The sequence below is a fragment of the Cervus canadensis genome, chromosome 7 (assembly GCF_019320065.1).
Source record: "Cervus canadensis isolate Bull #8, Minnesota chromosome 7, ASM1932006v1, whole genome shotgun sequence".
NCBI lineage: Eukaryota > Metazoa > Chordata > Mammalia > Artiodactyla > Cervidae > Cervus > Cervus canadensis.
Window position 1 is genome coordinate 86,416,131 of NC_057392.1, and position 12,828 is coordinate 86,428,958.

Below are 12,828 nucleotides of genomic sequence, written 5' to 3' on the forward strand. Positions count from 1 at the left end.
GAAACTGCTGGGCCACTTTCCAAAGTGGTTGCATCACTGTACATTCCGATAAGCAGTGGATTAGGGCCCCAGTGTATTAGGGCCACATCCTTATCAGCAGCATCTTTGTCTTTATTATAGTCATCCTAGTGGCTGCCAAGTGGTACCTGGTTTTGGTTTCAACTTTCATTTCCCTACTGGCGAGTAATGTTGAGCATCTTTTCAAATGCTAAGCCATTTGGATATCTTCTTGGCTGAAACATCTATTCAAATGTCTGCCCACTTAAAAATTGAGTTGTCTTACTTTTGAGTTTAAGATCTCTTTATGTAATCAGGGTAAAAGTCCCATATCAAGTACGGCTTGAAAATATTTCATCCCAGTCGGAGGATTGTAAATTCCATTTTCTTAGTTTTTTTTTTTTCTTTTTCTATTATGTAAGTTTCAGGTCTACATTGTTCAGGTCCACTTTATAGCACAGCCAGCTCTAAAAGAATAAAGATGAAGTCCCGTGGTTAAGACTCCACCTGCCAACGCAGGGGACATGGGTTCGATTCCTGGTCCGGGAAGATTCCACATGCAACTAAGTCTGTGCACACAGCTACTGAACCAGCGCTCTAGAGCCTATAAGCCACAACTCCTGAGTCCACAGACACACACCGACTGAAGCCCTCCCACCCTAGGGCCCGTGCTCTGCAACGAGAGAAGCCACCGCAGTGAAGGGCAGCCCCCGCCCTCCGCAACTAGAGAAAGCCCATTTACAGCAAGGAAGACGCAGTGCAGTCAAAAATAAAAAAGTAAACCTTAAAACAAAAAAGACCAGACTTCCAGAAAACCCAGAAATGTCACGCACTTTCTATTTCACTGTTGAGAACGTAACAAATGGTGGCGATGAGGGTCACGTTTGTTGGTAAGATCTGTTATGATTTACCGCCACTCAAAAAGACTGCCAATGATTCACACAGGATCAGAAAGCCCCAATCCAGGAGAAAATAATAGCAAATGAAGAAACAGACAAAGGATTAATCTCAAAAATATACAAGCAACTCCTGCAGCTCAATTCCAGAAAAATAAATGACCCAATCAAAAAATGGGCCAGAGAACTAAACAGACATTTCTCCAAAGAAGACATACAGATGGCTAACAAACACATGAAAAGGTGCTCAACATCACTCATTATTAGAGAAATGCAAATCAAAACCACAATGAGGTACCATTACACACCAGTCAGGATGGCTGCTATCCAAAAGTCTACAAGCAATAAATGCTGGAGAGGCTGTGGAGAAAAGGGAACCCTCTTACACTGTTGGTGGGAATGCAAACTAGTACAGCCGCTATGGAAAACAGTGTGGAGATTCCTTAAAAAACTGGAAATAGAACTGCCATATGACCCAGCAATCCCACTTCTGGGCATACACACTGAGGAAACCAGATCTGAAAGAGACACGTGCACCCCAATGTTCATCGCAGCACTGTTTATAATAGCCAGGACATGGAAGCAACCTAGATGCCCATCAGCAGATGAATGGATAAGGAAGCTGTGGTACATATACACCATGGAATTTTACTCAGCCGTCAAAAAGAATTCATTTGAACCAGTCCTAATGAGATGGATGAAACTGGAGCCCTTATACAGAGTGAAGTAAGCCAGAAAGATAAAGAACATTACAGCATACTAACACATATATATGGAATTTAGAAAGATGGTAACGATAACCCTATATGCAAAACAGAAAAAGAGACACAGAAATACAGAACAGACTTTTGAACTCTGTGGGAGAAGGTGAGGGTGGGATGTTTCAAAAGAACAGCATGTATATTATCTGTGGTGAAACATCACCAGCCCAGGTGGGATGCATGAGACAAGTGCTCCGGCCTGGTGCACTGGGAAGACCCAGAGGAATCGGGTGGAGAGGGAGATGGGAGGGGGGATCGGGATGGGGAATAAGTGTAAATCTATGGCTGATTCATATCAATGTATGACAAAACCCACTGAAATGTTGTGAAGTAATTAGCCTCCAACTAATAAAAAAATTAAAAAAAAAAAAAAAAGAAAGCCCCAATCCAGGTTTATCATCACTGACCTCTCCAAATGAAGCGAAAAACATACTGAACTCACTTCTATCAGTTACAGAGTTACAGAGTCTCCTAATCAAATACTAGGGATGTTACAAGACAACTGCTAATACAAACACGTACCCATGAACCAGATCACCGTACCAAAGAATAAAAGTTGATCAATGATTATCCCTCAGTCACTTGCCATCTGACACGGGTTCTTGATAGGAAGGGAGAGGCATGGTGTTAAATGCATTTACTCCTAAGGCCATATTTCAGAGGCCATAATCCAGGTTTGGAGAAGGAAATGGCAACCCACTCCAATATTCTTGCCTTGAAAATTCCATGGACAGAGAAGCCTGGCGGGCTGCGGTCCAGGAGACTGCGAAAGGGTGGGACACGACTTAGCGACTAAGCAACAACAGTGCGGGTTTGGCCCTGGGGTGCACCAGACTCTGCTCTCCAGCAGTGGCTTAAGGTGTCAAGGGCTTCCCTGGTGGCTCAGACGGTTAAGACCCCGCCAGCAAGGCAGGAGAAGCGGGTTCAATCCCTGGGTTGGGATGACCCTCTGGAGAAGGGAACGGCGACCCCCTCTAGTATTCTTGCCTGGAGCATTCCATGGACAAAGGAGCCTGGTTGGACACAACTGAGCGACTAACTCTAAGGTTTCACACCATTTTTTAAAATAAGAAAATGTTCCAGAAGTAAAAGGGCAGTAATATGATTTGTGCCAAATCTTCAGCGAAAGACACCCAAGACTAGGAATGATGATGATGCCAGCAGGCGTCAGTCCGGCAGCAGGGACCATTCACTGCGTTAGGCACTCTGTGAGCACGATGGCGATTCTCACAGACACTCCCGGAAGACCATGACATTGCTTCCTCATTGTACGGATGAGAGCACCGAGGCTCTGAGAGATCAAAGGCAACTCGCCCAAGGTCACATGGCCAGGGTTTTGACACAGTTCTGTCTGACACCAGGGTATTTATATTGTGCACTTGGGGCAACAATGACCCTTCTTACAGAAGCAGAGAAAAAATACTCTTAGCTCCCAGATGTCAGAGGATCAAGGATGTGTGGGGCAGCAAGAGAAAGAGAAGAGGAGGAAGACGAGATGGGGTTCCCACATCTCTCCCATCCCATCCCTCCATCTTGATCTTAGAATCCGATCCAAGTGGTCACAAACAACCAAGCTGTATATTCCAGGAATAAAAGGGCTTTGCGTCAGAGCCTTGTTGCCTTTTCTTTATCCAAGATACTCAAAAGTTAATTTCCCGAGGAAGGAGTTTACTCTGCAGAGGCAGAGCGACAATGTCAGGTAGCCTCAGCTTTCTATAGTGGCAAAGCTGTCAAAATAGAAAAACTCAAAATGGGGCCAAACTAGGCCATGACCCTTTCCAGGGAGCCCACACCACTTTAAGCTAATGGACATTCGAACTACTTAGGAAAAGGCAAGTTCCAGCACATCTCTGAACTCCTGATAATGATCAGGTAGAATTCTATTACAGAAAATCCTTTTCTTTAAAACTTGAAGATCTGTAATGTGTCATGGAGTTCAAGTTATGTCAATATACACAATATTTATGGAACTGGGGATCAGGAAGTGGAAAGCTCCGGTCTTAAATATCTGAGGGAAGGAAATGCGAAAAGGAAACGCTCTTCCCCACACTCTGATGCTAGATTGGCTAAAGGCAGAGGAAGGCTCACAAGTACACCTTGGGACCCCTTCTAATTTCCTCTCACAACCAGTAAAACTATAAAAATATTCACTTAAACAAAGACCCGCTTTGAAAAATGTGTCTATCAAAGCAAATAAAAAAGGTACCAGTTTCTAGGCTATTTTTCCAAGAACATTACAGGATGGTGGAAAGGTAAAAATATTCTAGAAAAACGAAATTAAGAATTAATGAACATAAATTGTTAGAGGAGGTTCCAGAGTCAGACTCAGATGAGAATCCTGGCTTTGCTGAGAGACCTTGAAAAAGAGACTTTAATCTCTTTCTGCCTCAGTGCCCTCATCGGTAAAATGGAAATAATACTTGATTCCTGTGATAACTCAACGACAGAGTCACAAACACTCTGAGCACAGTGAATGGTACACTGTAATGCTCAATAATACAGGCTCTTACCGTCATTATCACTGTTACTACTCACTAACTGTAGAGACTACCCCAGACCATCATGGATAGATCATCTGTGGGACAGAATCCAGGAGAAACTGAAACACACACATCACAACATGATTGCATTTACCGCCATGATAAAAAGACTAGACTAGATTGCTACAGTCTTTTGGGATTGTGCCCAGCACCCACACAAGGTCAATCTATCTGCAGCTCAAAACGTGCTCAAGGGCACAGTGGGGCTGGTGGCAGCAAAGAGGCTCTACAGGCAATATGCTCAGTGACCCACACTGGAGGACTAACCCCAGCCAAAGGGACGTGCGTTCTACCTCTCCAGGCATTTCTGTCTTTTTTGAACCTACCCCCACCCCATTTATCTTAAAGGCAATGTGCTATTTTTTTTAAAGAGCTCTTAGGACTTCCTTGGCTGTCCAGTGGTTAGGTCTCTGTGCTTCCACTGCAGGAGGCAATAGTTTAATCCCTGGTCGGAGAACTAAGATCCTGCAAGCCATACAGAGTGGCAAAAAAAAAAAAAATTTTTTTTTTTTCTCTTTTCCAAACTATCCATTGTCAATTGAGCTTCTGTGGCAAAGAAGGCTTCCCAGTTGTGGCCCTAACTGTCTACTATCTAATCCTCTGCCATCTTCCCCTGCCTCACAGCTAAACTAAAACAATCATGGTTGTCTTATTCCTCTCTGCTATATGCTGGCTTTCCCAGCCTCCTTTATAAGGTCTTGTGACCCAAGTCAGATGGGTAAAACATAAGAAGCCTTCTGAAGACTTGTCTGAGGAAGGTTCTCCTCTGCTGATGAAAAGAAAAGGCACTTGAGAAGACAGTCCCTTTTTGGTCAGGCTCTAAGCCTTGCTCCCCTCCTACGTCCTTGAAGGAAATCACGATGCCTGGACTTGCAGCAATGGCGCTCCATGCACGCGCGGCAGAAGTGAACAGAGTGCAGAGGACGTGCAGCCAAGGAATGGGAAGGCGCTGGGTCACGGGTGCGCCCACTCTGGCTCTCCACGTTTGGTGACAGAGGTGAAGTTCTTCATTGCTTGAGTCCACTGCAATTTGGGTATCCAGTTACATATAGCCAAGAGCCTTCCTAAATAACCTCATGGTAAATTTCCCAAAGTGGAAGAGTATGCAGGGTTTCCCAAGCTCATCTGACTTCTTATGTATGTGTGTGTTTGTGTGTGTGCATGTGTGTGTAATAAATGAACATTTTTATTGCTTAAACCCTTTTGTATGGGTAGCTCAAAACATTCGTTGACACAATAGTACAAAATGAAAGCAAGCCAAAAAAACTAAAACAAAAACCCTTCCTCTGCAGAGCACAATTTTGCAAATACAATCCAAAGTGTTTTTCAGATTGAGGTTATATGTCATTTACGGGTAAGTTTATAGGTAAAATTCCAGAAGATGTGAGAAGTCACATGATAAAGCCCCAGATTTGTTTTTGCCCAGATTAATTAAAAGTGAATCTATAATGGAACAGAACACAGAAATCACATATCTTTTAAAAATAAAAGAGACTCCAAAGAACTTTTAGCTTGGATGTGGAATGGGGGAAGGCCGCCCACTGAACAATAGTGTCACTCTGTTTAGACTTAACCATCTTCACATTTGACAGATATTTATTACCCGGTCATTATGGGCCAGGCAAAGGCTCAGCACTGAGGATGCAAAGGTCATCTCGACAGACATGAGCACACAGTAACACAAATATTATGACAGAGAAAGTGCAGGGCTCTATGGGAACGCAGAGCAGTGGAAATAAACCCACTCCAGAGGAATGGGTAAGAGCTCCCAGTGGATGTGGCGATTCATCTAAAGCCTAAAGAATGAGAAGGACTTTGCCTAGAAAAGATCTGGAGTGGAATGGGGTTATGGAGTAGAGAGGGGTATTTCAGGCAGAGAGAGAAGCATGTGCCAGGTCTAGGGGGCTACAAAGGGGGACATTATTCAGTGAGGCATTTATGCTGAGTGCAAGGTAGATCACGGAAGGGCTGTTTGCAAAGCACAAACTGAGTCTTTTAAAAGGCACACTGTGGCTGTGGAATGTAAACAAATGGAGGGATGGTGGCAGGAATCCAGTTCTGGGCGAGTTCAAGGTGGTGGTACAAGGGCGTGGCAACAAGTGAGGACAAAGGCTGTTCCATCACGGGCAGAAGACCGGGGACTGGACAGATGGGGAGCACGGTGGGAAAAGGCCAAGGAGGGCGTCCAGGTTTCCTGTGGAGTAACTGGGTGGATGGAGAGTTACTAAGGAGGGAATAGACCCTGGAGAGGGGCCAGTTTGAAACAGAAGATCTGTATATGAAGGCAACCTGTGAAACCTCCAAGAGCTGTTCAAGTCACATGACCGTGATGACATTCAGGAGCGAATGAAAAATGGCATTGTGCGTGTGTGCTAAATTGCCTCAGTCATGTCTGTCTCTTTGCAACCCCATGAACTGTAGCCCCCCAGGTACCTCTGTCCATGGATTCTCCAGGCAAGAACACTGGAGTGGGTTGCTATGCCCTCCTCCAAGAGATCGTCCTGACCCAGGGATTGAACCTGAGTCTCTGATGTCTCCTGCATTAGCAGGTGGGTTCTTTACCACTAGCGCCACCTGGGAAGCTCATGAAAAATGGCATCAATGTTAAAAAAACAAGCAAATATGTTCCAGAACTGGCTAAAACATTACAGCACACTTCTTCATTCTATGTTTAAGTGAGGCAGTGGGATGGGCCAAGCAGCACAGGAGGCTGAACTCCGGTCTCAAAAATATGCTGAAACCTAAACTCCTGGTTCTGTGCACGTGCCCTGATTTGGAAATCAGGTCTTTGCAGATGAAATCGGCTAAGATGAGACCATTCTGGATTAGAGTGGGCCTGGAACCCAGTAGCTGGTGTTCTTACAAGGAGAGGGAGACTTTAAGACACACAGGAGAGAAGAAAGCCAGTTGAAGGTGAAGGCAGAGATTGGAGCCACGAGCCCAGGGAGCCACCAGGAGCAGAGGTAAGGAAGGATTCGCTCCTGGATCCTTCGGAGGTGTGTGGCCCTGCCGGCCTCCTGATTTCAGAATGTTGCCGGCATGACCATGAGAGACTAAACGCCTATTTTAAGCCACCCAGTTTATGGTACTTTATTACAGCAGCTGTGGAAACTATTACAGGGAGGAAGACTTTGTTTTAGCTTCAGAAGAAACTGGAAAGGAAGGCCTAAGGCAGATAGAAGGCAATGAATGAGACCGGCAAGACCATTACAAATTGTGTTTGGGGAGTCTGGCCCAAACACTTAGGTCTTGAATTCAGTTTTTATATTTCAAAACTGAGGGCAACGGTACTTAATCTGTAAAGTTGCACATGGGGGTATAGTCTGTGCACTGTCAAGGGTAATTATAAATATGCTATTGCGAGGCACAAATTAGATATTACATATATTTCTGTAGATTATTCAGTAATCTATGAACACACCATGGCAACCCCTTCCTCTTTTATGATAATACCACTGCTGCTGCCGTGTCAAGTCTGATAGACCTGTACACATTCATTCCCCTGAAGGCAAAGCTGGTTGACAGTCTGCCATCATTCTAGCACAGGGATTCTCAACTGGGAGACACATGACAACGTCTAGAGACGCTTTTGGTTGTCAGAGTACGAAGGAGGTCCTACTAGCAAGCAGTAGGCAGAGGCCAGGGAGGCTGCTAAAACATCCTACACAGAATACAGCACCCCGCCCCCCCACAACAAAGAACTATCCAGCCTCAACTGGGCTTCTAGAACTCTGCTCTGGAAGCACCCGATGGCCTGCAGCCAAGCTTCAGGGACCAAGGATACACTTTCTCATCCACAGCAGTCAAGCTGATCGCATATTCTCCTGAAATGTGACACAAAATTATTATCACTATTAATACGGTGACTCACAAGTAGCCCAGAGCTAATGGAAGCTTAAGTCCTTCTTGATATCCTAACAAAGAGTGAGAATTCCTGTCCTAGAAGCAGCTAGTGACCATGCCGCTCTGAAGGCACCAGCGGGGATACACATACACACACCGCAGGGCCCAGGCGTCCACACACCCCGCCCACCGGCGTAAACCCTCTGCCAGGCGGGACTGGAGGAGGAACAGCAGCTGTCCTCCCCAACAGTCCCTCCCAGGAGCCGGGGAGCCTCCCTGAAGCTGAGCAACCCCTGGAGACCCAGCAGTGGAGCTCCCGGACTGAACCCTGGAATTAGATATTCAGCAGTGGGTGGCTGGAGCAGGCCCTTGGCGCTGGCACAGGTAGTCAGGTTATCTTTTATCTGGACCTTGTAGCCAAGCCTGAAATATTGCCTCTTCCAAGCTGCTGTATCTTCTCTGTGGCTGCCTCTGGCATGCGAAGCATTTGTAGTTGCCTCCTTGTAGCTATAATGTAAATACGGCTGTGCATACTGGACATTTTTAACCAAGCTTGTTTATCAAGCCTCTGTGGTCTGCTCATCCCCCTCGCCACATATTCAGGTCATAAACAACTTGAACCTCCAGTGCTATTCTTGGAGTCAAGAGCACCTTGAAAATAGGATCAGCTAATTGCTAAAGGCAAGAAAACCCCAGTTTTGGTAAAGGCACAGTCAGGTACTCAGGGTTGCCCTCTCTGCTGAAGCTGTATGATTTTCTTTTACTGACAAAGAAGTTCAAACATACCTAAGGAAATAAATGTGGGACAGCACGCAGTGCAACATTAAATGGCAAAGTCTCCCTTGGAGGGCAGAGCACACTGCTAAGTAGAACAGCACATATGTTAATCCTAACTTTGAGAAGTCTGTATTTATTGGGTTCTAGGCAAGTTCAAGGATAAAAGTTGTGCCATACTCGTTTAAATACCCTGAATGTTTCCACCACCATAATCAAAACTACATTTACATTTAAAACTGGCTTGGTACTGTCAATGTATCTTTTATCATCAAAATCAAAAGTTTAGTTAAAGCTTTTGGTCCATTGAGACAGAGCAAATATTCCAACAGATGGAAAATGTTAAAAGTCAAGAATTCTGGCATTTGAAGATTCATATATAATTACCCTCCTCTAAAAGCAAAACATCATGAAGAAAGCCAAAGAAACATGCTATCTCATAGGAAACCAACAACAAAACACAAAAATACAAAAATTACAATTCCTCTCCAATCTGTAAAACAAAATTTACTGAGCTACTTGAACTTTTTAAACCTCCCCAGATAATAGAGATAATTTCTTCTTGAAGTTATGGGAACACTATTTTCCTAAGTATGAAAAATAATCATCAGCATCTTAATGTATTCATCACAGACACATGGCTTTTCAGGGCAGACCACACAAAATTTTCATGTCACGTTGACAACAAAGCGGCTGAGGTAATTCATAATACAGTCTGATTTGAAGGAGCAGAAAGAAAAGCTCAACCTCTGTTTCAGTTTGAAAAGGAGAATTCAAATAAATATTTCATAGTAACTTGGACATTGAATTTATATATTCATAGAAGCCTGTGTCCATGACTGCCTTTGGGCAGTAGTGTGTAGCGTCAGTCACTCCACTGTGTCCGACTCTTTGCGACCCCACAGACTATAGCCCACCAGGATCCTCTGTCCATGGGGCTTCTCTGGTGGTTCAGACGGTAAAGAATCTGCCTGCAATGCAGGAGACCCAGGTTCTATGCCTGGGCCGGGGAGATCCCCTGGAGAAGGGAATGGCAACCTACTCCCATATTCTTGCCTGGAGAATTCCGTGATTGCCTTTATCTTGTCTAAATCGTACCCTGTGAACTAACAATTGCTATTCCTATCATACGCCATCAAGTCAGCCTACCTTTTTCACCTTCACACACGGAAACAAAAAACCCACAGATTTATATTTTAATTCTAAGCTCATATTCTGAGAAAGATAGACTGTTTACAGAGAAATAGCAAGAAGATCTTTTATAATCCTATCTATGTAGAGTACATTTAATAAAGAATGCTCCCCAGGGCTTCCCTAGTGCATCAGTGGTAAAGAATCCACCTGCCAATGCAGAAGATAATGGGTTCGATCCCTGGTCTGGGAATATCTGACATTTCAAGAAGCCACTAAGCCCGTGGGCTACACCTACTGAGCCTGTGCTCTAGAGCCTGGGAACCATAACTTCTGAGCCCTCACGCTGCGACTACTGAAGCCCGCGTGCCCCAGAGCCCTGCCCTGCAAGAAGAGAAGCCACCGCAAGGAGAAGCCCGCACACGGCAACTGGAGAGTAGCTCTCATTGGCCACAACTGGAGGAAAGCCTGTGCAGCCGTGAAGACCCAGCATAGCACAAATAAAGTTAAAAAAAAAAAAAGAAATGCTCCCTAGAGAAAAGCAGCGCTAAGGGCTAAGCAGAGTGTGTGTGTGTGTGTGTTTTGAGTGGGGACAGTTAGAACAAATATCAGAAAAAAAGGCTTGTACACTAGTCCTCCTGGAAGTTTCCCTAGAGTAGGACCTGCCTACACAACCAGAAGTCTAAACTAAGAAGAAAAAACACTCTGCCACCCAGGAGACTGACTTTCTTCCCCGAAGAGGGGAGTACTGGACCACTGCTAACGTCCTCCCCATCACAGGGAAACTTTTTTGGACTAACCATTTTTAAGAAAAATTAAGCCACAGGAAGCACTCGAGTTGCACTTCAGCTTGTTCTCAATCAGAGCGACGTTTATCTGTTTCACACAAAGGTCCTACAGCAGAAGTGTGAAAAACACTGACGGAGAATAACACCATTGAATAATACCATTGCCTCCCTAGGGATGTCAAGAGAATCCAAGGGCATAAACGTGTGAAATGCTTAGCACAGAGGTTTGCAGGCTATCAAAGCTCAGCAGTGGTTGGTGGGAATGATGATGCCCATAACAATTCGAATCTTTGCTGCAGAGGTAATTTAAAGAAAATGAAGCGCAGATGTTCGTATGATTTGCTGTGAAGAAATGTCACACTTAACATCTCAGAAGCTTTTAAAAGATGATCACCTCCAATAGTTGCTTGCACCACAGAATTTTAAAACTGGATGTGCAGAGGGCAATGCCACAAAAAGGCTCACCTCTTCTTCTTGGTGATGATGAGCACATCGTTAAACAGGAAGAAGTAGACTAGCTGTCGGGACGTCCTTTTCGAGAAAAGCACCGTGTCTTCCACGTACGCCGTCAGCTCGCCTCTTTTTACCAGCCACCGGGAAGAGGAGACCAGAGGGAAAGGCTGCAAAGAGAGAAACGCTCAGTACCCAAAGCCAAAGTCACGTCTTTTTAGGATCACCGAAAGCAAAGTTTACAACTTACATTCAAACAAATGATACGCCGTTATTCTATAATAGTTCATGTAATAGGTACATAATGGTAAAAACGTAATTAAAGGAGAACACATTCTTCAAGAGAAAACCAAAAGGAGCCAAAAGAAATCATGTATTTCTATTTTCCAATAGAAAAAAACTGTTAATATTAACTTGTCTATATAAAGACTAAAACTCAGTCAGAAAATGTTACTAGGTCAACCAAAAATTGTTACCCTCCCATTAACTCTCAACTTTTTGAAAAAGAAGACTGATAAGGAGTCACTTAAAACTGAAAAACCTCAAAATGAAATCTATTGGTATCAACTGTAGCCATTTCAGATACCACAAATCAGAATCCAAATATACCAAAAAACATTGATAACTGTACTTAAAAAGAGACAAACATAAAATAAGAGATAAAGGTCTGCATTCAATTCATGAATTAAAAAGATTTTATTCAAAAGGAAAGAAAAAAAAAATCCCTGCAAATGTATGTTATGTCTATAGATTATCTACTTAGCTGTATTCTGGAGAACACCTATTCTGGAGAACACCTATTCTTGAAAGTTTATGGTAGTTTCCCTCATGGAAGTTAGTCCCTGAAAGCATCGTGCCACTTTCTGGTTGTGAAAATGAACTTCTTCCAGAATAATCCACCTTAATCTCACAGAAAAGGCTATATTCAAGGAATTACATATTGCCTTTTCTTTATTCCGTTTACAGTTTCCAACTGGAAAACTCTCAAAACCTCAGAATAATCCTTACCCTTGAGAGTTCCTTTTTTTAAAAATTACCAGAAATGCTTACTGCCAAAAATCTGATTTAAAACACGACATCCATAATATAAGCAAAAGTTCTTGGACACACAAAAGATAACTCTAGTAAGTGTGGTGCAACCAAATGTCATCCATTTCAGAGAATAATGATTAAAAATAGCCAGAGGAAATTGAGGATATAAGGGAGGAAATTCAAAGGCTAAGAAACGATTTCATTTTTTTTTTTTTTTAATTTATAAAGAACATTTCTAAGACGTCTGCTCACAAACACATACTTTTTGGTTGGCCAAAAAGTTCCTTCAGTTTTTAAGTAAAAAATAAAAGACACATTTTTCATTTTCATCAAGAACTTTACTGAACAGAATATCTACCATTTTGTTCTACTATCATCTGCCATTTTTCAGGCAACTTCATAATTTCATCTTCCCAAAACTTTTAATCTTTTCAGCCAAATAACTGTTTCAAGTGCCTTTTACAGTCTTCCAGAGAATTGAAATTTTTTTCCATTAAGAGAATTTTGTAAAGAATGAAATAGAAATTCAAAGGTGCCATGTCTGGTGAATATGGCAGATGAATCAGAACCTCCCAGCCAAGCTCCAACAGTTTTTGCCTGGTCATCAAAGAAACAG

At 43.3% G+C, this 12,828-nt stretch overlaps 1 protein-coding gene across 1 annotated transcript in view; it reads right to left on the minus strand.

The window, feature by feature from the left end:
* Positions 1-12,828, minus strand: part of ARHGEF26 (Rho guanine nucleotide exchange factor 26) — a 134,041-nt gene that overhangs the window by 26,808 nt on the left and 94,405 nt on the right. Inside the window, exon 11 of the mRNA XM_043473950.1 lies at positions 11,196-11,350. Coding sequence (XP_043329885.1) covers positions 11,196-11,350 — 155 coding nt within the window. The remainder of the gene's footprint in view (positions 1-11,195; positions 11,351-12,828) is intronic.